Source organism: Notothenia coriiceps, unplaced genomic scaffold (genome assembly GCF_000735185.1).
Source record: "Notothenia coriiceps isolate Sejong01 unplaced genomic scaffold, NC01 NC01_scaffold00011183, whole genome shotgun sequence".
Taxonomy (NCBI): domain Eukaryota; kingdom Metazoa; phylum Chordata; class Actinopteri; order Perciformes; family Nototheniidae; genus Notothenia; species Notothenia coriiceps.
This window is the reverse complement of record NW_011343884.1, coordinates 199,966-227,317: the sequence shown is the minus strand read 5'-3', so window position 1 is coordinate 227,317 and position 27,352 is coordinate 199,966. Positions and strand designations below refer to the sequence as shown.

Sequence of the window (27,352 nt, the reverse complement as noted above, 5' to 3'; positions counted from 1 at the left end):
CAGTACAGAAACTGCACTCGTCAAAGTCCTCAATGACCTCCTCACCTCTGCTGACACTGGTTCCCTCAATATTCTCATCCTCCTCGACCTGAGTGCAGCCTTTGATACCGTGAGCCACAACATCCTGCTCACCCGACTCAGGGACATTGGTATTGAAGGTATTGCACTCAGATGGCTCCAGTCCTACCTCACTGAACGATCCCACTTCATCTCCCTCCCCAACCACTCCTCTGCCACAGCTTCAGTCACCCAAGGCGTTCCTCAAGGATCAGTACTTGGCCCCCTCTTCTTCATCATTTACATCCTCCCCCTCGGTCAGATACTCCGCCACTTCAACCTGGACTTCCACTGCTATGCTGATGACACTCAGATCTACCTCAGCACCAAATCCCTCCATAACCCACCCCTTACCCACATCGATTCCTGTCTGACAGCTATTAACACTTGGATGCAACATAACCTCCTCAAACTGAACAGCAACAAAACAGAACTCCTCCTAATCGGCTCAAAATACACCCTTAGCAAGGTCACTAACATAACACTCACCATCGATGGCACCATTGTTTCCTCCTCCAATCAGGCACGCAACCTTGGCTTAATCTTTGACCCCGCCCTCTCCCTCGAACCTCACATCCGCCAAACAGTCAAAACCTCATTTTTCCACCTCCGCAATATTGCAAAAATCCTACCCTCTCTCACCCGCCCAGAAGCCGAACGACTAATCCATGCCTTCATTTCCTCCCGCCTTGACTACTGCAACTCACTTCTTTACTGCATCAGCACTACATCCCTCAACAGACTCCAACAAATGCAGCTGCATGTCTCCTCACGCATACCAAATCATGGCATCACATCACCCCAGTCCTCAAAGACCTCCACTGGCTTCCTGTCTCCCGTCGCATCAACTACAACATTCTGGTCCTCACCTACAAAGCACTCCACCATCTGGCCCCCCCTTATCTCACACACCTTCTCACTCCTTATCAACCCCCACGGTCCCTCAGATCCACCGCAGCCGGACTCCTATCCATTCCCACATCCACACTCTGCAGCTTTGGGGACAGAGCCTTCTCAGTGGCAGCTCCTAGGCTCTGGACTTCCCTCCCCCAAGATCTCCGAGTCCCTCACAGTCTTTCTGTCCCGCCTCAAAACACATCTTTTCAACTCTGTCTACCCATAAGCCCACCATGCTTTTTACCTCGATCAGAGGGGTGATTGACGCTGTTTCCACTTTCCTTACATATAGTTCATTGATCAGTCTTCATCCCTGTTCAACCTATAATAGCCCTGAAATATAAATACAAAACCTTAAATAAGACAACCAATTTTTTCAGAATATTCTCTATCAATACATTATTTAATCCTAACCCATCCATTTAAAAAAGAAAACAATTTGAAGCAGCAACATCTGTTTTATATCTACGTCATTTTTGAAAGCATAGCACACTCAAATCTTTCCCATCTCCAAATTGTCATAACGTAAATGACCTTAAACATGAAAATGTACAATTGTTCTAAAAAAAAAAGAATACAATCAAAACAGTCAAATCCATTCGGTGAATACAAACTATTTTAGTTGCAATGAGCTGATAATTCCATATATTGACACGTTTGCATTGGTAAACATAGAACAAAGTGGTGTGTTGTCCTTTTTATAAGGCATTTATTGACCGTTAAATAACTGTATGGTAACATTACCTTAGGAGACATGGTTGTGCGATATAACTACATGTGTCTGCGGTTCTAAAATGTGTTTACAAAGTACTTAAAAAGTACTTCTGTCATCCTTCAAATTTTTAACACACAGTCTGAATACTAAACAAAGACTTTGCCGCGTTTGGAGTGAAGTGGGATGATTTCTTCCCCTCTTATCTGTGGACACAGGGGAGCATGTGCTGTTGGAAAAGAGCTGAACCAAGAAGTGATAGCTTGCTTGTTACACAGAGGAGGATATATTGGACAGATTGACAGATGAGAGCTACGAGCCAAGAGCCGGGCTAGCGATGCTCTTCCAGTGCCTAGAACTCAGGCTTTAATAGTATTTACTGCTACATCGATATCTCAAATTGAAAACACTTTCATAATCAGCATCTGTTGTTAAGAAGGTTTCTCTCTATCTGTTTCGAATACAGCCACTTTCATAATCAGCTCCTGTTGTTAGAAAAGTTTCTCTCTATCTGTTTGTGTGGATGTCTAAAACCAGACTGAAAAAATAAAAGTAAATTCAACACAAGGTCACAAGTTGCCGCACTGAAAGCGCCAAAGGGACTCACAAGATGAGTCATTCTGATCCTGTCATCGCGTTGTCTCCCTCAAGGCCACATGACTTTCTGCTCAAAATGATTTGGACACATTCTCGTGCATCAAAGGCCACTTTTGTGGAATAAAAGAGTGTGCACAAGCTTTGCTGATCTCCTTTTTTCACACATCAGCCTTCACCGTGTGTGTGAAACTCGAGAAAATAGTAACGGGAACAGCTATCGAGGTTATTCTTTCGATTTTTTTCCTTTGAGTACAAGAGGTATTGTTGTTTCCCATAGAAGAGCTTAATTTGTGTCTCTAGGTTTATATTTGATGTGGATATTGCTTATTCTGGGTCAAACTTTACTTGCACAATCTCAGTTTTGTTTGTTTGGCTGCTTGTGTTTGTGCCTCATGTTGATACAGACTTTTGTGATATTCTCTACTCGTCTGGAGAGGCAGCAGATGTAAGATTAGAGCAAACAGACACATGCTGCTCTCTCTTTCTATACCGCTTTGTTTTTATCACTTTTGGGAGTTGCAAATATAAAAAGGCTGAAGGCTGTGGCAGTTTCCCAGACTGAAACTCAACGCATTTATCAAGAAAACAGGCTTTGTCAAGGGCCCCATCACTCTAAAGAGGGAGAGCTGCAGCACAATGACATTTGCAGTATGTGCAGTTTAATGAGAAATTCAACAACAGACTTCAAGGTGACCACTTCCAACGTCCCCGCAATGTTTTTGTAGTCAGTCATTTAGAAAATAAGTTCTAAATCACAGTCTTGTGTCAAAACACGTTTTGCATTTCACAATCTCCATGTCAGGGTTAAGTGTCTCAATTTGTTTTGGGTGACGGGAAGAGTCCAGCGGTTATGATCTTCAGGTATACTGAAGAAAATGAAAAATATGCAATGTAAAACATAGGGGTGAATTCTATTTTAGATATCACATGGTATTAATATGACACTTTTGTTCAAAGCACTAAATCCATTCAAACTCTGTAGGAACAAAAGTTCATCAAAACCTGTTGTTTTTATCCCCCCCATGGGATAATGCAATATGTCACATGGTTTGACGATTAAGTGTGTGAGTAGTTGTGTAAGTAAGCATACAGTATAAGTGTGTGTGCATCTCTGTGTTTGTCCACAACTAATTTGCATAAGACTTGACTATTTATATTGTTAGGGAATCATTTGCTTGGGTATTCAACCTTTGACACAGTTCACCATTTTCTCCTCTCACTGTCTCCTTTCCCATGGCATAGGTCTAAGGCCATGGGTATTGCTGCTACCTCTCTTAATGAGGAGCAGCTTGGGCACATTGTTGTTGCCAGTCTATGACAGAGCACAAGCCGCCATGAGGTAGTTTACTGTTCAGGGACGAAGGTTCCCTGGCGCACATTCTTTTCTATGGACGAGAGCTCTAGTTAGATTCAGGGTCCATAATTGTTTAGTCTCACTGATGAAGAATTTTGATTATTACACTCCGAACTAATTAAAACCTCGAGCTGCAGAAGAGTTCTTCAGAATTGGCTTAGCAACCGCTGTGTCAACTCGTGACACACTGCCTGTTTTGTCAATTCTCCGGCCGTAACTCCAAACAAACCATCAGTGTTTGCCATCAAAGCTCCAGCTCTCCTCGTGTCTCTCTGAGTCCTGACTCTCCATTGCTACAGAAGTTTCCCCCACATATACAGTATATATATTTGTTCAAGGAACTTTCACGGTCACGCTGATTTCACAAGTTTTTAAAAAGTATTTCAATGACTGTTTTATAGGTGACTGACTCCTTATTACTTTTAACTGGCTTCTGTTTAGGACGGTGTTTTAGGCTAACAGCTAAAAGCTAACAGAACAAGACACACATCTGACCACATCGCTGTTGTTGTTTTTTGCAAACTTTTGTCTTTTGTTTTGTCTAATTAAGTGGTCCACCTCAAAACAATGCAAGCCACTCAGCCGTATACATTTTAGTACAACACCAGATGTTCTTTTGGGTGTTCTTCCTCTTCTCTTTTGCTAATTAACACTACAGTGTATGCCTCTGAAGAACAGGAGCTGCTGAGTCAGTGCCCAGCGGGCGGACAGAAAGAGAAAGAAAAGATAATACACATCTGGAAAGAAAATGGGAACAGAAAGGCAAACATGTCTACTGGCAATGGGAAAGAAGTCTATTTCCTATTTTAGCAGGTTTTCCTGTGTTTAAAAACCTGCGTATATAGGTTAATCTGGGTGGAAAAGGGTACATGTTTGCCAGTTAGTAATAGATTGTGTGTAAATCTTTGGTAAGCTCAATAAAGTGAGGTAAACTCAAATTACAAATTAAAGGAATTGTTTGAAAGTGAATTGATGTAAACTGAATTAATGTCCGGGCGCAGGAAGAATGCTGTCCTGCTTCATTTGACAGGAAACACTACACTGATGGAAAGAGGAGGACAAGATGTGGTGAGGTCACTCCTGGCTTTGTTTGACAATACTTACGCCAGAGAAAGACAAAGGCTGTATATGGGCTGATTTAATCGGCTTCCTCTACGTAGCAAATAAGTACCTGCGAGTCACTTGTTTACACTTGCTGGAAGCACTGCTGAGGTACGATTCCCAGAAGTGACATTAACATAATCCATGACCACAGTAAATGCAGGAGCATCACTTTATGTTTACGCATGGTACAAACTGTGGGAGGCTGTTCTCTGTGCAAATATTGGAAGTAAAGCGAAACCCAAACAATACAATTACACCCATTACTTAGTACATGGCTTTCAGGATGGCAATGTACATCTGTTTCTCAGAAGGTTGCTTTTGCCTGAAATACCTCAACAACTGTATTTCAGATGGATATGCGTGGTGCTGACTGAGAGGACATGTACTTGATAGATTGACAGAAATTATTTTGTACAAACACACATTTTGTCCCACGGATAAAAGAGAACATATCATGCTAGTTTTTTGGTTAACGAAAAGGAGGGAACTTTGGAATTTGAGCCTTTGCAGACCATTTACATGCACAACAACCTATATAACACACTAAAGGCTTAAGCGTAAAAAGCAAGTACTTCATTATAACTTTAGTGATTCATACGTTTTAATCATCTAGCGTCATCATCAGGTCAACATTTCAACTAATTTAACACTGAGTTCTATGACCAAATTCCTGAAAAACTGATCAGCCTAAGCTTGTTAGCAATGATATTGTGAAAATGTACATTAAGAGCACCACCGTGCCTTAGAAGAGCCATAATATATCTGATAGCATTGCTGTAGACTCTTCTGTTCCAAAGCTTGAATTACCACAAAACAAACACTGCAGGATAATACAGATAAGGGCATTGCTACAACCTAGCCTGACAGCCAGGGATAGATGATAATCGTCAATTGTCTCCAAAGTGTAGAGGAACATGTCCATACCAGTAATGTGATAGGAGTTAACACTTCAACAGCCACTCGATCAGAGTAACGCCACTTCCTGTCAAAGGAGTGTGACTCTGCGATCAGTAACACAGCAGTATAACTTTCACCTAAGAGTGATTACAGTGGAGGAGGGGGGAGGGGCAGTACTGGATTTCATTAAAATGTTGAGTAATAGGTTGCAGGATTTAATATGCATTTTACAGCCGAAACACAGCTTTTCTGTGAGTTCTTTATCTCAAGGAGCCATTTGGGTGAATATTATATCCTTTAATTTATTACATTACTCAAGCATTGAACATTCCTTCCCTCTATCATTCACATTGTTTTATTACAGCCGCTCATCATAATGTGGTGGTCACATATTTTAAGTGGCAATCAATGTCAACATTTTCTGTCACCCTCACTTCAGTGAGTTTAAAATATCCCATCAAAGTGAGGATCCATAAATCTGTTGAAGCAGAGGAAGTAAAAGCTGCCTGAGGCGACTTTCAAAGGGCAGTTTTCTCCAAAATGTCTAAGACCTAGTGTAAGACAGGTCAACACACAATATGATAGAACTAGTGGTTATGATTTTAAACAAGGAAATCAACCTGAGACAATTAACAGCTCAGGGAATAGAAAACTCATAAGAACAGTAAATTAAAGTCCTTAATCTCATGTTCTCTTCTTGGCCTTTTATTAGCTACAGGCTCCGTTGTTACTAGTTCTTTCATGTCTGTTAGTGTGTCTGGGCCTTTAGGTATGATTTACACTGTGTTGTATTTCTTTTTATTACACAGATTAGTTTAATACTCGATTCTGATTGGTCAATTTGGACATTTCAGAGGTTGTTAACACTCGATAACACACCGCTGCTAAGCTAGATAATGACCGTTGCTAAGGAGGATCAAGAAAAGAGGTTAACAGACAGAGCGCTTGACGTCAAAGAAATCTTGTTAGTGGAAAAGAAAATGTGAACAGACTTGGATAAAGTCAAACGGTCGGTTTATTTAGTATGTGGCTAACTAATGTGCACTGAGGAGGTCACTAATGAGCAGGAACACCGTTCAGAGTGATCAAGATCCTTTGATCCCTTTCAGAAGGCCCTTACTACAGTAGGTTATCAAACCCACTTAAAATGCTTTTCTGTTCTCTTCTCATCTATAATTTTAATGACCATTGACCACGCTTAATGACCACACTAAAAATGATTTGATTATTTTGCAGGTGCCGGCTTTATTTGCACTGAGCTTGGAAAATGCATTTTCTTTTCAATCTACACTGACAACTCTTTTATCCTCAGGGCAATTTGAATGTTTTATTCAATCCTATTAAAATCCCAGCTGTTCTTGCTGTAGCTGATTTGTTTGCCTTACATTGTAATTTATATATGTATTATTGAATGAAACCCAATAATCCACGGGGTCTATACTTCTCTTCAAAACAAACCATGCAGTTAATGACAACAAGATGCCTTGTCTTGTGTGGTTGCAAATGATGGATGTTCAGATGTTTTATCAACGTTTGCTGACTCGTTGATTTCTTTAGATAATGTAAATCGAGTTATCATTACAATATGTGCAAAATAACAGCTGTCCATATTATTATTACACTCGTGAATAAGTAAACTGCAACCTGGATGCTAAATTGCAAGAATACAGGATCTCACATTATGTTACTTTAAGATCCAGATCCAGATCTATTCATTTTTGTACCCTTTATTTCGTAAATGTTACAATTTGTACCTTTTGTTTTTTGGTGCCTTTGATTTTCTCCCTTTGTGTTTAAACCCTACTGTATTGCGAATCGCTCTCAAAGTATCTCCCAGTTAACAATAACGTCAATCTGTCATGAGTGTAGTTAAGAAATCCTTTTAAAGTAACATTTCTTACATACATTATTTAAAAAGTGGACATCCTTTTACCACAATCTTTCAGTTTCACTTGTGTGATATAATACGGACTATATCTTGTCCTCGTATTAGATTTTTCCTCACTTGTTTATATTCTATTCTTGTTTGCTTTCACATGTCAAATAATTGTACAAATACCTGTGGCAGGTAGTAAAGTCGCAAAGGGGCTTATAGACAAGAGTTTCTGGACATCTGAAATTAGGTTTGCAATAAGTCAAGTAGGAATCAGAAAGCTGTACAATGTACTGGCTCTCGTGAGCGCTAAAGAAAGGGAGTTGTAACATCCTAATTGGTCAAGTTCAGAAATACACCGAGCTGCGTTCAATACTAACCAGAAGCCAGTCCCCACACCTTCTGCAAACAACACTAGACATACATAGAAGGGTGTTATTACTCTTAATTGCTTGGTTTCTATCGAGCGGCTCAACAAAAAAACTCAGCTGTCATTTATGATTACTGAAGTTATAGATCAGTTTGTCAAATCTCTTAACAAAATAAATTGAAACATTCTGTCCAAGCTTCCAAAATCTCCCCCAAAAAACAGTACTCAAAATCATGCCCCTCTTCTTAAAATAGCTTGATTTTACCAAACTGCAAAGCTATCATATATATCTTATAGGATCCAATAAACAATTGTGAAATATTTAAAACACTACCATCAAATAATGTTTAAAGATGTATAAAACTTGTATAAAAACTGTTTATTTGTTTTCCTTATCAGATTTTGAATATATGATAACAAATATTGCATTGACACGACTATTTAGTTTGAGTGTTTTGAAGTTATATTTGAGCAAATTAAATGTTATGTTTAGAGTTTTACAGTCTGGAGTCTTGTGATACATGAGCTTCAAGAGCCAATACAACAAAAAAATACAGCAGTTTTAAACTGTAAAATGTACACATTGTTCTGTAAAGTTGTTTACAGTTTACTGTATTTTTTACATCATTATTCTGGCAACCAAGCTGCCAGGTTTTTTACGTAAAAACAACGGTTTTTTTTTTACAGTGTAGCAAAAATGAAATGTAACATTATGTCAAAGTGTCATTTGTATTAGGTCGCATGAATCAGACTAAACTCTCTAGACTGTAGTAGAAAATAACCTGAAATATCGTCACATTCGCAAAGATTCATTTTTTCCCTTCTGATTGGCTCTTTTGGTTGAATGCCTCTGATTCATTCATTGGGTTGACTTTCCTCCACTGTCCCTCTGTATCAGTGCTGCTTGTCTGATTGTCGGATGCAATCATACTTTTTTTAGACTCTGTTCCTCTTGACCCATTAAATCAATCTGCGGTAATTTTAACTACTACACCCACACTTTGGCCTCAGATCAGTTTGTTAGCTTCACATATCCGCTGATTGCCAGATTCTTATATCGCTGTCAAAAGCTGCAAAAGTGCATTCAAAGTTATTTGTAAAGCGTTTTAGAACCAGTAAAGAGATATAAAGAACCAGGAATGGTGTAAGAGTTTAGCAGAACTGAATGAGTCACACTACCGTACATTTACAAATTATTTAATAGACAAAGACTGAGTGCTTTAAAGGGGCACTATTGTGCTTTTTGGGGTTTCCCTTTCCCGTAGGTTTTTGTGCATGTAAATGGTCTTCAAAGGCTAAAAATCTCCATCCAGAGGGAGTTTCTACCTCACACCCCCCCCCCTCGCCTGAAACGCCTCCATTGGACTCCTCTGTTCATTTCCATAACTTTGTGACATCACTACGTAGCGTTTCAACACATTGTACGTGATAGGCACAATGAGGCCGGATATTGAGCCTGAACATGAAAATGAGCAGAATAGAGGCCTTTTAAATATCCATAATCGAGAAATGCTTTATCTCAGCATCTTTTGAATGTAATTGTCAAGTATAATGAGGTCTGTTTCAGGTTTCTATGCAATCGGACCGTCAAGCAGTTCCTTTTAGGTTTCCACAGGTTGGATTGTATCTGAACCATAGACTGTATAAGAGGTGCACATAGTCCCTGTAACGTCAAACATTGTTCGGTGTACTACAGTTTTAAAGCCTTGAGTTTCAAGCTTTGGCTTTGGTGTAGTTTGTTTAAAGCCTTCTGGCAAATGCATCAACACTTAACATTCATAAAAGTGGTGTTCCTTTGTGAAGATTTTCCTTCTGAACAAAGCTATTTGCTGAAGAACTTATTGTCTGCCATAATCCAAGTTCCACTGGAAAATACCTGCATGCTGTAGAAACCCACACAACTTACCTTTAGAGACTGTGAGGGTGTTGTTACTGTGACAGGCAGTGTTCATCTCACCATGGCAACAGGCTAAACCCCCATAGCTCCAACTGCTGCACCCGAAATACGTGAATCTGCTGGCAGCGCTTCAAAGGAATATCAATGATATGAGAGTGACTTTCACTACAGCATCCCGCATCAACAGCTCCTCAAGCAAATTGCATACTCAAGTATCTCTGTGGGAATGACAGAGTGCGTAAATAGACTTTAATGCATTTCTGTAATTTCTGCCACTTTTTTTGAAAACTCAACAAATCATTTTGTAATGTGTCTTATTGGAATACTTGCATTCCCAAATGTACATTAAAAGAGTTGAAGCAGTGGTGGAATTATTTGTTATTTTTCAAGTTTTATTTCAGCAGGAGTTAAAGGTTCCTTTAAAATAAACCTGTTTTAATGTATAGTATTTATATTTCATCATTAATGCAAAGCCTGTTGTGGCGAGAAAAAATTAGACGAGAGGCAGATCTGAAGAGTGAAGCCCGACGGGTTTTAGTTTCAAATATGGTGCAACACAGCGACAATAACAAGAGCCCTTGATAATACAAATATCACACACATATATACTGCTTTTCCCCACCCACTGGCATACGTAATGTAGTATGATAAGTTGCATGAGATGCCGAGTTTTGTCATGACAAGAACATCCGAATGATCTTAACAAACTCTCCAGACCGCCTGCTCTTCCTGATGATTCCCTTGGGTCTTACTGTAGTTTGAAACCATTCCCATGGTTCATAGTGTCGCAGACTATCTCTGGCACTGATTCAATCTTTGTTTCTCTAAACTCTCATGTCCCGCTGACCTGTTTTTGTTGACAACGAGAATACTTTTCTAAGTATTGCACTTAACAATCATATCGTGCAGACCCATCCAAAACTTTGGAATATGGTTCTGAGAATAGAGATTCTCCTATATCCCCCCTCTGCCAAAGCAACCTTGTCGGCATGGAGTGAACCCATCTTTACTTATGAGCTACACAAAACATTGTAATGTAAGAAAATGTTTAACAACTAAGTTACATATTTATCACCTAGATGAAGGGGTTTCAAAGCCTTCTCTACAATGCGATGAATTACATTTTAGTGGATTCTGGAATTAATTCCAGAAATCAAGCATTACAAGTGTACGTTTTACCTTTAGGATGTAAACTCCCTAAGGGTGCTTCAACTCTAGAAACATTACTAAATATATGACCAAATGTTTCCTATAAAGCTTTGCTATTAAGAGATACATTTGTAAAGTGTGCAAGGGAGAAAATACACAGTCCTTACTTCTTCATTCCTTACAAACAAGTGAAGTGTGTATTTCCGAAGGTTACAGTATTCTCCGTATGAAATTCCCTTTTGTGTTAAGAAAGTCTTGACTCTTGATGGATCAGAATCTGTCCTTGAAATTTGACGACCATCTGTGCTCTGTTTGCAGCGCCTACATCTCACACTGTTGAATCATACTGTACCTATCGGCACAAAACACAGTACAGGAAGTTGACCTTTTTCAAAGACTGCTCAATCATAAGCCACATAAGTAAATATACCTTCTAAAATATCAAGCTGAGAACTGAAAGGACATATTTCTTTGTGTGAAAGAACAGAAGGGCAGCTGCAACATCCCAACTAAATGAAACCCTGTTTTTGGGTATTTGAAAACATCCCTATGCATTTAAAGTGATGTGATTATCTCTGCTTATCTGCAACAATAAAGCTTTAAAGTCCTGCCGCTGTTCAGGTTTGATCTGCTTTCACACATAATACCATTAGCTAACAAGGTTTTTTGTGGGAATTTTGTTGATTGAAGGGACTGTAAAAACACATTTATAATAATGACTTTGAGTACTGGTTATGTTGAACAGGCCCCCAGCACGTTTAGTAAATGATATTTGTCCATTTTGCGCCTCTCTGAAACTGTAATGAGACAAGCAGGGACATTATCTTGATTAAAATCAATCCCTATTGGATTACACTGTGCTACATTCCCGCGCTCGGCTTCACTGATTAGGATACAGCACAGGAAACCAAAATCAGGACTGAGGAGACTCATCAAATCGCTACACGTACATGCACGGATAACTTGACAGATAATCCCAGGACTCCTTGTCATCGTGCATCACTGTCCCTTTACTTGCTGCTGTCGTAGTGTTTTATTATCCAACATATTTAATGTTCTCTTGTGCTGTCGGATGTTTCACATGTAAAACATTTAGTTATACGTCTAGTATGCTTCCATGCATTGCCCCCTAAAAAAAGAGAATGGAAGCAAGAGGGGGAGAAAAGGAGGGAAATAATTAAGGGATGAACAAAGGTCAGTGAAAACGGGGGAAAGGCCTTGAGGAAAGAAGAGAAGAAGGAATGATACTATTGGTGAAAAAACAAGGAAGGAAAAAAGTATGGATGGAAGGGAGGAATGATATGAGCCAGGAAGAGGAAGCAAAAGGGGAGGACAGAAGGGAGGAAGGAGCCTAGGCAGGATTAAAAGAAGGGAGCGAACTAACTCATTTTCACGTCGTGGCTTCTGTACCGTACAGGCTCAGTTTGCTGCGCGGGGGTCGTTAGTAAACTCGCGCATGCTGGTGTTCACCCGCCTCATCGCACGCGCCCACATTCTTCACCACGGTCAGCTTTACCGGCGGTGCGTCCCGCGGCTGAAACGCAGCGCTCGCGAAGGCAAAACAACAGTAAAGCACCCAACGGGGCTTCACATGCACACAGTCCGCTGACAGGCACCCAAGGGCAGGCGAGACTCCCGTGCGCCACACAACACACGAGGACCATGGAGAGCGCAAGCAACAACTCGGAAACGCTCCTCCAGAGCCATGTCTCCATGCTTTACAATAACAGCAGCTTCTGTGGGAACTTCAGTAGTGAAAACAACAACACCACCAGCGGCTTCGTGGAGGCGAGATGCGACGGGGAGCGAGGGCTGACCGGCCGCCTGGAGGACGACACCAACCCGGTCATCATAGCCATCGTTATCACCGCTCTCTACTCCATAGTGTGCGTGGTGGGGCTAGTTGGAAACGTGCTGGTCATGTATATCATCGTCAGGTAAGACAGCAAAGTTCTTACAAAATGTGTGTGATACACTAATTAGGCCTTTTACACAGTTGTTTTTCTCTGTGTAAGTGAGAAAGGACAGGACGGCGACCTGTTGCTGTGTTTATCATTTAAAGACAGGTGTGCACGTGTGTGAGTGTGTTTATGTGAGAACATGGGAATGCAGTGCTCTTGACAACGCTCAGCTGCAGTGTGTGCGTAAAATATCTCCAACCTCACAGCAAGTTGCCCCAGCGTGCAAAACAGCGAGTCGATTGAGGAAAAGGAGAGGAAATGTACAGAAAGCACCCAATATATCCATAAAAACAGACAGAGGAATGACATGTTGTCTGTTGAAACAGCAACGCTGTCTCTCTCCTTCTCCTTCGTCCAATTTGCCACAATGGATAAAACTTGAAAAGACTGCAAATCATGTGAGCACTTAACAAAAACATTATGCCTGCACCATATATCCAGTCAGATGCTGCTGGCTTCATGCTCTGTGGCAGTGTCCTGTTTCCTTGTACATTAGTGTGCATGTAATGTAAATTAGATGAGGCCTGAATCAGTTTTGAACATGGTCTTACAACAAGCTGTTGCCATACAACCTTTGTGATGAAAGTTCTAAACACAACTTCAAACACATTACTACAAAAGACTACTATAGTGGTAAGTATTATTTGTTTTTTACATGACAACTTCAGAGACTTAAATTATATGTATTGAACTGCTTTCCCCTCCTAAATCTAGCCCACTTTAATGCCGAATGTGGTCGTTTGTGGACATCATTTAAAAAATATCTTCTGTAACCTGTCACAATTAGTCAGAGATATATAATACATGGTGAGTGGTCCACACTTCACTTGCTCTTTCATCTCTTCTGATCTCACAGTCATTTTGCACCCTACATTAACTTCTGTTCATTACCCAGAGAAACCAGCTGGCTTAGGACACTTGCAGGGAGAAATAACTCAGTATTAGGATGGTCTATTAGTTTAAAAGTGTCTTAATAAATGAATGACTAACTCTATATCTCCAAATAAATGACCTTTGGGTTACATTAAGACATTGTTACATTTACAATCACATATTGGGCTATTAACACCAGCCCCTAGTGTGGATTTCAAAGGTAGTGACTTTAATTACACATAAAAGTCTGACATTTATGTTGGTTAAATGCTCCCCGGCTGATGCAACGTCATTTCAGATGGGCCCTGTTTGAGGTAGCCTACTACAAATCACTAGATAGATGAAGTGGGAGAATCACATGAGAGATGAACCTGAAAAACAAAGCTGGACATGAGAGGAATCCTGAGAGGGAAAAGATTGATGGTGAGCAATGGGAACGATGAAGAGAATTGAGAAAAAGCTGAGTGGTCCACCTCCGTTTTCCACTTGTGATTACCCACTTTGTAGGTGTGATAAAATCAGTTGAGAGTGGCCAAGTGGAAGATTTGCTGTGCTGAACCTGTCAGAAAAAGGGGTTTTGAATGGCTTTGAAATTGAAACAACACCATCATTGGATAAATGATAGTGGTAGAAGAGGAGAATAAAAAAAGAATTCTTTATTATTGCTATAATATATTATCATGACCTTGTATCACCAATATTTCTCCTCATTTGTCCACTGTTTTCAGGTCAGATGCAGTTCAAAATGAATGCTCATTTGCCAGAGTGCACACATCATCCCCTCAGTCCCCGAATAGTTCTCTTTTGCTTAAGAATTCTGACACACATCTACGCAGGATGTTACTGCATTTATGCCGGATGTTTTCTACCCCAAATTACTTACGCCAGAGCGGCCTATTGGGCCACAGATGGAAACAGTACGAGAATAATTTCCTCAAGTCAAATTCAAGCTACTTGTATAACAAGGTTCTCAAATAAAAGGAAAAAGAAAACCTGTTGAAATGTAAATCAGAACATATAAAACCACATTGCATTTTGTAAAAAGGAGGTGAGACAATGATGTTGTATGATGAAACTATTGAATTAAATAACACTTCTAGAAATGTTTTAAAAGTGCATTGATATGTCAAAGTAAAATACGATGAAAGCAGTCTTTTTCAGTAAACACAGACATTGAAGCCTGCCAATAAAACTGTTGATCAATTATGAATATGACACCACCTTCCTCAGTATGGCATCACTCGAATGCACCAGAAGTGAGGACAACATCCAATACAATTACAAATAAACAGAAATGACAAATAATACATAAAAAAAGAGCTACGGACAACATGCGGTTGCAACAAGCATTATTTATCTATGTCAATAAAATACTGCAGAATAAGCATCACCAAGGCAACCAACACACATATATATATACAATATAAACTTCAAAGCATACACTAAAGCAAAACAAGGCATCACAATGCTACGTGTAAAATTAGATTCATTCTCCCTGATCGATAGTTGACCTTGGTTAACCGACAACCTTGCATGCAGGGCTGCAGTAATTGAAGCAACCAAGAAGCCGCCCAGCAGAAACAATAATCAATGGCACAATCAGATTAAACCCATTATGTATCGCCAGCTCTAACGTATGCGCTAAACAGGAACTGAATCCCAGTTCACCCACTGGGAGAGTTAGCAGCCTAGTTGTTGCGTTCATTGTACTGGACGAATGCAGGTTCTTCACTACTTCGTCTCCACCTCTTCAATCAGTGTAGTTGTGAGATTGTCAGCTTGTGTATTGCAGGCCCGGCGGACTACAGTGTCACAGTGTGTAACGGTCGGTATTCATTTAGGGTTCACGCTATGCAACATTTGTCATTGCTTTTTACCGTCTCCTACAGCAACGCAGCAAAGCCTCACATAAAGAGTTCCTAAATGTATGTAAAAGTCACTTTGTTGGTGTGATTGATTTTCATCTTACTTGGAACACAAAAGGGTATAGTTTAGTATAGTAAGCTAGTAAGTTCTATAACAAAAACAAAGAGAACACCCTGACCCAACAACATCGCGGTAGTCAAAGAAGGTAGCCACGCCTAAAGCATACGAAGCGATTTTCTTTTGGATTACGAAAAAAAAAAAATAGGAAAATATTCACTGAAGTAATAATTTATTCCAAAGTAATAGTTATTTTTTTATTGTCTTCTATACAATCTGACTTCTTTTGAAACCAGTAGGTTCCCTCTGTGATGGCCATGTAAATAAAGCAGGTTTAAAGCATTTCCCCATTGGCTTCACCTTTGGGACCCTCAGGTATCTTCTGTTCATGCACCGGCATCATTTTAAGGACTTCAGCTGTCTGGCTAAGGAACAAGAGTGTTATGATGTATGAGTTAGTATACAAGCTTGCATTATGTATTGCAAAGTACTTTATTTACAAAGCTGCTGTTAGATGTGAAGGGCATTACTTGAGCTCTCTCATCCTTGACTATCTTGTGGGAACAGATTTAGGACACGCTCTGCATCCTCTCGAGGGTAATGAAACGATACTGACTCAACCAGCAGTGTGTGTGTGTGTGTGTGTGTGTGTGTGTGTGTGTGTGTGTGTGTGTGTGTGTGTGTGTGTGTGTGTGTGTGTGTGTGTGTGTGTGTGTGTGTGTGGGTGTGTGTGTGTTTGTGTGCGTATGTGTGCAAGCATTCAGGGTTATGAGCTTGTTTGTGACCGAGAAAAGTTTGGTTGATTTGCCGGAATGAGATTTTTAATGGAATTAGGAGGAAGGTGAAGGATGTGTCTCATTTCTCTGAGAACCACAATCCATCAGGGCCATTAACTTCCAGCAACCTCAAAGTCTTCTATCTTTTTTCTGTCTGTATCTTTGTATTTTCTCTCTCTGTTGGCAGATCACAACCATTTAGCTAATGACACACAATGGATATTTACTGTTGAATGGAAATCTAGTCTTTTAATCTAGAACTTTTCATCCCCACTTGACAGTCGTGGCCTTGGTTGCGTTTTGCTTGATTAAATAGAGAACGCATTGGATGAGAAGTTTTCCCACTCACTGTCTGAGTGCTGATAACCTTAAAGCCATAAAATGTTCTCTCTCACTCTTTATGTCTCTGTCCTTCTGCTGTCCCTCGTCTGCTCGCTCTACATATCGGAAAACTTCTTGAGAGCAAACAAACACAACCAGAGGTCTGCACGCTCAATCGGAAAAATAAATTGCGTTTGAACAGCAAACGGCTTGGCTCCACAAGGAATATGCTGCCAGTGCAGAGTGCTTCCTGTTACCATGGAAACAATGGGAGGCGTTTTGAGCTTGATGAGTGCAAAATGACTCCCCGTCCTTCCCAAATCCTGCCTTCATCCACCATGCACGCACTAGATGACCATCTTTACCTGGTTAGTCAGAAGCAATTATAAAACGTTCTATGCTTAAGAGGCTTTTGAGTATATCAGTAAACGGCTGTTTTTATGGCATGTTGGAGAACAACAAATGTATAGTTCTGTTGCAACTTAAAAGAAAAAGGCCAAGATCCTGCTCTGTGATGTCAGAGTAACTTCTAAACATCTGCTCTTAACGGGAGAATCTGAACCCAGTCACATGAAAGATGGTGTTATGATGAGAGTCAACACAATCTGCTTCACAAGACAAATGTCATATATCTCCGCTAATGTTTCCCTTTAATGGGTTTTTCATGGCTCCTGCTGCCTGACATGACAAATAGTCTCAGACTGAGTTTCAAACGACTAACCTGCACTCTGCGAATGTGCTGTCGACAGCGTGGCTAATGCTCTGATAAGATCCAGAGAGCTTAAAGACTTTTCCTAAAACCATCTCTAGTGTTTGAATCAATTGTAAGCAAACTAAAAGTCTTTGTGAATTTAAAGGACATGCGTATATACCCATACAGTGAAAGGGTATTGGTTTGCTGTAATTGTTTCTCCAGTCCATTGCACACCATACACTTCCTAAAAGCAACATCAGTTTAAGTGAAAGGGAGACTAAATTGTTTTGTGCATAAAGAACTTCTAAATTATAGCTGAAGTTAACAGACTAGTAAGAGTTATTTTGCAGTACCAATTTCCTTTCAGAAAGAAAGGGAAGCACAAAGAGGGAAATGTACGCAATAAAGACGATAATCACTTGATTTCTTTAAGTCAGATAGCAGAAGCCTCATTTTCACTTCAGAGAACTGCAGATTTTGTCCTCAATTATTGACATTGAAAAGCTTGAGGCAGGAGCCAGTATGTGCGTGAGGAAGGATAATAGCTGGCAAAAGGCCAATCCTTTCAATGATTATGCAACGATAGCATGGTGAAGCAGAGCGAACTAAAACAGTCACACTTTATGCAAAACATCTGTTTTATCGCAGGTTCTGCTTTTGCTTTCCAAGAAGTCTTCTTTACACACTAATTATAAACTACAGTTAAAGCAGGCGGGGGGGATTAAAGAGAATGGCTTTCCCTTATTAACACAAATGAGTTCATCATGGGTATTATGCATACAGTACAAATCAACCACTCGGACTTCATTTTAAAGCCACTCTTTGATGACACATGAATTTGAGTACCGTTCCTAGGTAAATCATGATAATGAGTCTGCTTATGTATCTGTGTATCCAGCTTACTCTTCTTTCAAGAGCGGTGATGGCAAACCTGAACCTCCAACCAGCATCTGTCTTTACGGTTGCATTCCTTTGTGTGTTTGTGCGCTGTGCTCAGTACCTGGCACATCCTGCTCCTAACACTTCACACGCTGTAAACACTGGATGCTGAGAGCTCTGAACTCAGTTTTCTAACAGCCGTACAGCGCTGAACATGTTAAGTGTGTACTATGGCATTGATTGCTCGTATTTAATGATAAGTGGAGAGCTCGATAATTGCCGATCGCCTGTGGATTTATGCTGCAATTACTTTGTTTGCTTTAGAGTACGGACAAAAATGACCTGGCAAAAGGAGACGGTTAAAATGAATTCAGGGCTTAACCTCTGCCCCGGGCTGCGATACAGAAAACAGTTGCTACTGAAGACATAATGCTAGACGACTGCATTAATGAAAAAGCTGCCTGAGGTTAAATTATTATTATCAGCATTTGACAGCACATTGTTAGACTCAGAGATGCTTTATGCTGCTCTTAATACATTTCTTTTTCAGCACACAACAGGGTGGTGCAGAGTCTAATTTCTTGTTAGGGATACAACAATGAGTAGAGTGCAGGGAGGTAATTAGACGGTCCTTCCAGTGTGTGTGTGTGTGTGTGTGTGTGTGTGTGTGTGTGTGTGTGTGTGTGTGTGTGTGTGTGTGTGTGTGTAGTGTGTGTGTGTCTTCCAGTGTGTGTGTGTGTGTGTGTGTGTGTGTGTGTGTGTGTGTGTGTGTGTGTGTGTGTGTGTGTGTGTGTGTGTGTGTGTGTGTGTGTGTGTGTGTGTGTGTGTGTGTAATAGTAGTGTGTGTGTGTCGTGTGTGTCGTGTGTGTGTTGTGTGTGTGTGTGTGTGTGTGTGTGTGTGTGTGTGTGTGTGTGTGTGTGTGTGTGTGTGTGTGTGTGTGTGTGTGTGTGTGTGTGTGTGTGTGTGTGTGTGTGTGTGTGTGTGTGTGTGTGTGTGTGTGTGTGTGTGTGTGTGTGTGTGTGTGTGTGTGTGTGTGTGTGTGTGTGTGTGTGTGTTTGTGTGTGTGTGTGTAAAATGAGCATCTGAACACCACTGAACATTGCTGGACAATGACACCACTGTCAGTAGAGACATTATCGGAGGTATTCTGCTGCAGGAAACGAACAAAAGATATAACGATAAAAAAGGAAATATTGCTCATTGACAATTCTGAATTGTAGGAATGTACCCAAAGTCACTGTTCTGCTATGAAACAGTTTGCGACAGAATTGTGGGACAATGATGAACTAAAGAGGAGGAAACTAACGACAGATTCTTTGATGAATGCTCTTTTGTCCTCCTGTCCATTAAAACGTGAGTCACTCTTACCCCACTTCTGATTCGTTAGACTCTGACAGGTGCAATTAAACATGTCCATCTTCATCACGGCTGGCATTTCAAACTCCCAGAGGGTATTTATTTCACAAATCTATTTGACGATGTTGTTACACCCCCCTACTTGTAACCGCCTGAATCCTTCCATACATCCTTTAATCTTTTCTTAAAAACGTGGATTACCACGAGAATCTCTCACAGTTGCAAAGTGCCAAGCAAACTAAACCACCCAAAGGGGTCAACCGATGGCCTTTATAGTCAATAAAGTTTGAGAGCCACCAAACCTTTTTACTTAGAAAAAGGTAAACAACAGTTGCACTTGAGCTAAGAGAGAGAGACCCTTTGGAGAAGATCTTCAGTACATTACCAATAGTGTTCCTAAGCAACAAGCCGACAACCTCTTCTTGAGGTCCGCGTTTCCATTAACAGCTTTAGTGAGCCTATGGTTTAAATTAGTCTAACATTTTTAAATCACATTTCTGGTGATAGGAAACCATTATAGAAGTCAGTCCCATGAGCAAACCACAATGCTGTAGTGTTGAATAAATGAGATTGATGTCATTTGTGTAATTGTGACTTACATGATCTCATGTGGCAGCAGTGAAGTGCAGTGAAGTGTTTCCAACCTAAATTTGAGCATCTCTTAATGAGGCCATTGTTGTAAGTGGGTATATTATTGCTTAATTTCATCCATTCATTTCTGACATCGCCATGCTATAGCAAGGCATTGGCTCAGTCTCTGTCCCTCTGGGCTTGTCATGTCCACTTGCAACACATTGCATTACTAACTCCAAGAGAGAACCAGAATATTTTAAAAATGAATAAATAACCAGACTCAATCCTGGAATTAACTCTTCTCAACAACTTGGCTTGAACCAAACCTGAAACCTTGTCACATCGTTGACTGAGACATTAAGACTTAAATCATTAGTTGAGAAGCACCCAACTATAGTTGGGTCACTCAAGTCACTGCAATTTAGTGGATTTGTAAAGTCATTACAACCAAAGCAAAGCAGAATAGTAACAAAACAGGCTATATACTTCTACAAAACAAAACAAATTGTAATGGAAACAATAAGATCTCAGCTGATAAGGAACAGCCTGAAAACTAGATCCCATCCAATAAAAGGAATAAATCTTACAAGTGCCTTCACATTAAACATGCCCCTTAATAATAACAAAAAAGGCCTCTTCAAAATGCTGAAAATATCAGATTAATTGAGGTTTGCATTAGGTAAAGGAAAGGTCAGAGAGCCCTGTGTGTGCACCAAGCTGCCATCAATATTAAATCAGGAGCCAGTACCAAGAGGGTCGGAATAACCCCGTTATCATTTCCACAATAGCAACAGCAACGGGAAAAAAACATTTAGCCATTAGTTGAAGACAATATCAATGTATTTGTTGTTGTTTTTATTTTGTTGCCGTTTGTCCCCCTGTTTTGTAAAGGAAAACAAAGATTTCTTCATTACACTGTATAAATCAGACCTTTGGTACACTGTCTTTAAATTAGCATAATTTCAACACATTTATGGAAAACCCTCAATTTCTCGTGGAAAAGGATTCATATTAAAGTTAGAGCGGTGAAGATTTGTAAATCTAACAAAGAAAGGTTGAACTACTGTAATGCTAAACTAAACTAAACTAAAGCTAATGCAATCCCTCCTTTGTATTTTTGTATAAAATATGAATGAATAAAGCGGATGTGCTTTCACACTTGACCTTGTGTTTTGTGTTCGTCTTTTATATTTTTATATTAGTAGAACTAGAAGTAAAAAAGTGATCAATCATTAAATGGTGAACATTTCTCTCCGACACACATAAAAACCTCTTTTGAAAACCAACGATTCAGGGTGATAGCGTTTGTATCACCCATTGAGAGTCTCTATGACAACACGGCTTTTGTAATGAAGACAATTTGACAGTGGTTACTAAAACTCAATCTTAGAATGTAATGAGAAGCCATTACCAGCAACTCAACACGTTGCCTCAGATATCCCAATCCTATTCGACCCAAATACTAATTTTTCAGAACTTTTAATAAGAAAAATCTATTTCTAAAAGACTTTACATCAGACAAAAAGTGGATATCTCATTTAGTCTGCCACTGCCACTCACAATGTGTGTGTGGGGATATTTACCAACATTTAAGGCAGATTTGGGATCAGTTTCCCCTGCAGAGAATCCCCAGCGGCGGCTGTCTAATGACTTCCATTTACTGAGATGATTTCCAAGAGAGTTTGGGAAAAACAATGATGTGGGATTACTTCAATTGAGCTTTTACCATGAGGGAAGTACAAACATATTAGCACTAATAAAGTAATAACTATCCGTTTTCATGTAGACCGAAGATAGGAGTAGTTTATTTAATTCTCTTATGGCTGGTAATACTTGTTTTTGGTCTGTTGTTGCCCAAGGCTGGAACATACAGTACTTTATATACAGATCTGTCATTTTTAGCTTTATCACTCTCTGGGTATGTATCTATAAGGGAACATTCACACCACAGTAGGCACAAAATACACCACTCCTGCAAATTATATAAATGTGAGAAGTGCATTTAGCCAGAGGTGTTAAGACGACCCAACGTGAAGCAGGTCCAAGGCCGTAACCCTTTTATAAGTGTGTACAAAGACATTAAACCATATGCAGCCAGTTGGTGTTAATGGATACTTTTAATGTCACTCACTGCCGAACAACACTGTGCAAATCTCTGCAGCGCCTGATTGAGTTTAAATGCAGCCTAATGCATACAAAACGGAATAAACCTAAAGGTTGACCTTAACACTCTGAAGTCCTAATAACATCTTCACATCATGTACGGCTCTGAAGACAAATTGTTCTATGATAAGAGTTTTACTGTCAAGAGTAATGCAGCATATTATATCAAGTATTTTATCACACCAAGTATTAAATAGAACATAAACTACATTCAATTACGTATCCTGTAAGTCGACTCTGCTTTTTTATAATGACATTAAATGAAAATCTAATGATTCTCTTGAGAAGCAAATTACAAGAGAACTTCATTACAAACTAACAGTGCCAGTTTTAAACACCGTTATGCTTTAAAAGTAGTTCTGAAAAGTGTAGCCTTCTGCTTTAGAGGATAACAGCTGTGGTGATTCAGGCGAGAAATAAAAGTATATAGAAAGTTTCCTGCAGCATACATCTCCAGTGTCCATACGCAATTTTTTTATGCGTGTTTGGCTAAAGTATACATGTATTTTTGTAATTGCACAGTGACAGTCTGTTGCTTGCAAAGAACATCAAATGCTAATCATGCTTTGTGTATATTATTATGGGGCATTTAAGCCATGATAGCGCATGGTTCCAAGCGGAAAAATCTCAACAAATATTAGATATAATGCCATGAAATTATGTACATTTTCATGATCCCCACATGATAGTTTGGTGATCCCCAGACTTTTCATCTAGTATCACCAGCAGGTCAGAGTAATCTCTCCATACTGAGATATTGCCATACTGATTACATTAGGTTGACTTTCCCTTTATCCCTCTGGGCCAGTAAGGTCACTGAGTAATTTGGCGAATCAATAAACAAGATATGTTCATGGCAATATTGGATTTTACATCGTCATCACTGTGATTTAGTGCGTTGATTTGACAGGTATATCAATAACTCAATCATTCCAAAGCGGTCTTTGCGATTGATACAGTGTTTGAGAATCATCCATATTGCACGCCAACATTAATACTACATGCATGTAGTAAGCACAGATCTCCTTTACCCGAGCCCAGCAGCCAGACATGCTAACAGCCGGCGCTCGCCAATCAATCACACGCCCCGCTGTGTGCATGGACGATGTTATTGGTCCGAGCCAAGAGGCTTCCAGATGTCTGCTCACATAAGAAGTCTCTGTTGCTGCAACCTGTCTTAATGGTTTGTCTGCACCCAGCATCAGCCCATGAATCACGCGGGGCTTCACATACACCAGCATCGCAGACCAATGATGAATCATGTTTATCTTGCTGTGTAACAAAAAGCCATGCAAATGAATCAGCTTCTGTCTCTAACTGTTGGCCACGAGTGTGTGGGTTTCATCTTGACAGTTGTTGAAATATGTTGACAAGGCTGTTGATTCACTCAAGCCTTGTTCCAAATTTAGACACACAAAGTCCACACTGGTGTTTATAGGCTGGCTTTGAATGTCAAGCCACCATTCATCTCTTTGTATCTGTTAGCATTCCAGAGTTATCGATTTGACACATTAAACACCACGCCTTGCAACAAAACCAAGAGGAAATGTTTATTTTAAACCAGCTAACATGCGCAGGTCATGAGCTGTAAACTATAATAAATCCTCATCCAGTTTGTTTTATATAAACTCATTTGTTCCATCTCCCTTCACACAAAATAATCACCACTTCTCACTTTTGTTTACATACTGTGCGGTTAACTGAAGCAAATGAAAACTTAATTAGGTTAAAGATTTAATATTCTTGTTTAGGGCATGTGACGAACTGAAGAGAAGACGTAACACTCACTGCCTGATGTTAAACCCGTTAGACAGCATCAGATAGTTAGTGTGAGTATAGGACGATATGAAGGAAGAAAACCTGCAACACATTCATGCCACGTGTTTTTTGATTGGCCTCAAGAGACATTAATGTTGTCTTTCGTGGCTGCCTCATGATTTTTAATGTGCTATTACTGTTATTTAATCACGAAACAAAACACACTTCTGCCTTGTTGCGTTGGTTGCCATGGGTCCAACACACAGTTATGAACGTATTAACATTTGCACAGCAGGAACATTTGAATGGCTCCATGCAATGTACCATATTCATGAACTGTGGACATGCTGGGTGTTTTTTCTCAGTCCTGTTTCATCCCTCATGTGTTCTGGTCAGTAATTGAACTCAAGAAGCTAGGTGTATTTTCTCCAGTCCTGTTCACATTTCCCTGGTGGGGAGTCGAACTCAAGGATTGGAGATTATTGGCAGCGAGAAACAATTGGGAAGCTATGTTTGAATGAACTGCAGGGGTCAGCCTGGTTCATCCCAACGACACACACAGCGCCAACTAGCTTCAGTGTCTAAACATTCATGTCACTGATATCAAATAGGTCTGTTATTGTGTTATCGCAATTTAAAATGTGACAACATTTGCCAAAGCATCTACAGTCACGGAAAAATCTCAGCACCTGTTTTGTACAGACATCCATAGTTACGGGACAACAAATCCCAATGGTATCTCTCTCTGCTGCCAACGTGAAGATATCATTTGTGGTTTTGCAAGAAATGTCTTCATAACTGATGCATGTATTGTAACCAAATTTAGTGCAGAACATGGATCTCTAAGGATGAATTATAATAACTTTGGTAATACCCTCCAGTTTCACTAGGGCCACCAATGGGTCCTTTTAGTTTTTATCTGTCACATTGCCAGGCATCTAAACCAAATAAGCCGGTTGATACTGAAATGTGGCATTTATATGAACGATTAAAAAGGTGGTAACTTCTCTAATTCCAATTATACAAAAGTCTAAATGTATTGCCATTGACCTGTTCATTAAGATCAACTTCACAAGGGCTGAAAAGAGTAAATAAATTGTCATTTACAAGAAAAATGGCAGACTATAAAGCTGCTTCTGGGTTCCCACATTACAGTTCCAGCAACAGATGAGGCTCATAAGGAAGCTAGGCTAGAGGTTATTGTGATTTTAGTTTCAGTAATTTGTCATACAGCCTGCATAAGATTAGTATGGGTCTTCAGTCGTACAGTAGCAAGGCCGAAGCCAATGTACTTTATTATAATTACGTTTTTGTCCAAAAGACCACATTGAGCTCTGTTGAGCACATTAAACCAACCAATTATAATTTGAATGTTAAATAATGCATCTGGCTATGAAGTAAGGCTGGATTTCTTCTTCTTTTGACTGGTACTTGTGAGTTTGTAAAATCAATTTCTCATCAGAATGGCCTCAGGGACAATTACCGTCAATAATTGAATCTGTTTTTCTCAATTAAGGGGAAATAAAGAGGAGAAACAGGAGGAATAAGAATGCATCTCACTCCCCAAGGTAGGAACCACAGCTAATGGGTAGATGGAAAGCTTTGAATTATACATTATTTCTCTGAAATGACTGTTATGGATCATTTAAAGTCCAATACGGCACATTTATCTGCCGCCTCTTTGGTTCAGTGGTCCAGGTAAACACCAAGTTAAGGTCATTTAGAGACGGATCGTGCAATTTCTATTTTCAAGTGTTGTTTTCCTCACAGAGGCAAAATGAAGATTACTCAAATGGTCTCTGTGGCTTCACTGTCACTTTCCCTACCTGTCAATAATAAGCTAAGTATTTCCAGTAAACATTTTTAAATGTTCTCTGTTGACTGACATATAACGAGACAATGCTGTTATCCTCTATTTGTGTGGAATGAAGACAGGTTCAATTTCTTCTAGTCAGAGTTTTCTTTCAAAATGAGAAACGGTGAGGGGGAGATATGTATCCTCTTTATGAAAGATTCTAATCAAATGATTGCTGCTGGCAGGACAATTAATGTTTTATTGTGTTACATTTCCTCAGCAAAAATCTATGTTGTAACTCTAATGAATGTTGCCAATTGACATGACACAACAGTCATTTAAGCTATGCACAGCTCATAGGCGTTTTGAATTTGAAAGAAATAGATTTTTTTCCTTCACCTAACTCAGAGAAATTACCTTTATACTCTGAACAATTGCAACAGGAAATATGTCTTCACTCGTATGAAATGCCAACCTAAATAAATTGTATAACAACATAATGAGGATACATTTATTTACTCTCAGAATATATTGCAAAACAAATAGTTTTCCTTCAAAATCCATTTGTGTCAACTAAAACATTTTAGTAGATGTCGTTCTGCACGCCCAATCTTAAGAGAAGTAGACAGGAGTAACAACACTGAAGCAACGCAAAGTATTACTATGGACGGGATATGCATCAAAAGTACAACCAAATAAGGTTTAACTAAAAAATGAGTTTACGTGTATGTTATGAGTAATGAATAATTCCACTGATTAACCATTGACTAAATCTGTAATTATAGACACAGACGTCTCAGGTCTAAAGCCGACAATACTTATTATTAAGCTGTTTTTTTTTTACTTTGTGGATACAAACCATCTTCCCTCTCTCTCCCTATTTCCTGTCGATCCTCTACCATCCATAAAAGCCAAAAGATGAATGCTTGAAAAAAACAACCACCACGTTACATGATAACACCAACAAAGAAGATGGAGGACTAGAGTTCATTGAGATCCAAGAGGAGACTGCAGGCATAAGCTGCATAGTGCTTCCTTGCGTCCCTCACTTGCGTCGTTTCCCTGTGACTAGTCCCTCCCACCAGGGAAGCATGGAGAGGGTGCGTCTCACTTCGGTTACTTCTCATTTCCTCGCTCCTCGGGCTCGGTATCACCAGAAGTTGATTTGTCTGCGCCATCTTGAGTAGCGCCCCAGTGGCCTTATTTTTGCCGGAGGATCGAGGATCGATAACGGATGAGCGATAATCGAGGAACCACCAGACCATCCTCCGGTGAAATCCTCAGACACTCGCCCCGCCCCCTTACTGTTTACCGCTCACTGATTGGACGATGCAGCGCATGCACTGATTTGATGCTTTTTGATATGAGAGCC

General features: G+C 39.8%; 1 protein-coding gene across 1 annotated transcript in view; it reads left to right on the top strand.

Moving 5' to 3' along the window:
- Positions 1 to 12,333: 12,333 nt before the first annotated feature.
- The window catches only part of oprm1 (opioid receptor, mu 1), a 26,705-nt gene continuing 11,686 nt past the window's right edge, over positions 12,334 to 27,352 (top strand). Inside the window, exon 1 of the mRNA XM_010772409.1 lies at positions 12,334 to 12,844. Within this exon, the coding sequence (XP_010770711.1) occupies positions 12,570 to 12,844 (275 nt within the window). The 5' untranslated portion in view covers positions 12,334 to 12,569. The remainder of the gene's footprint in view (positions 12,845 to 27,352) is intronic.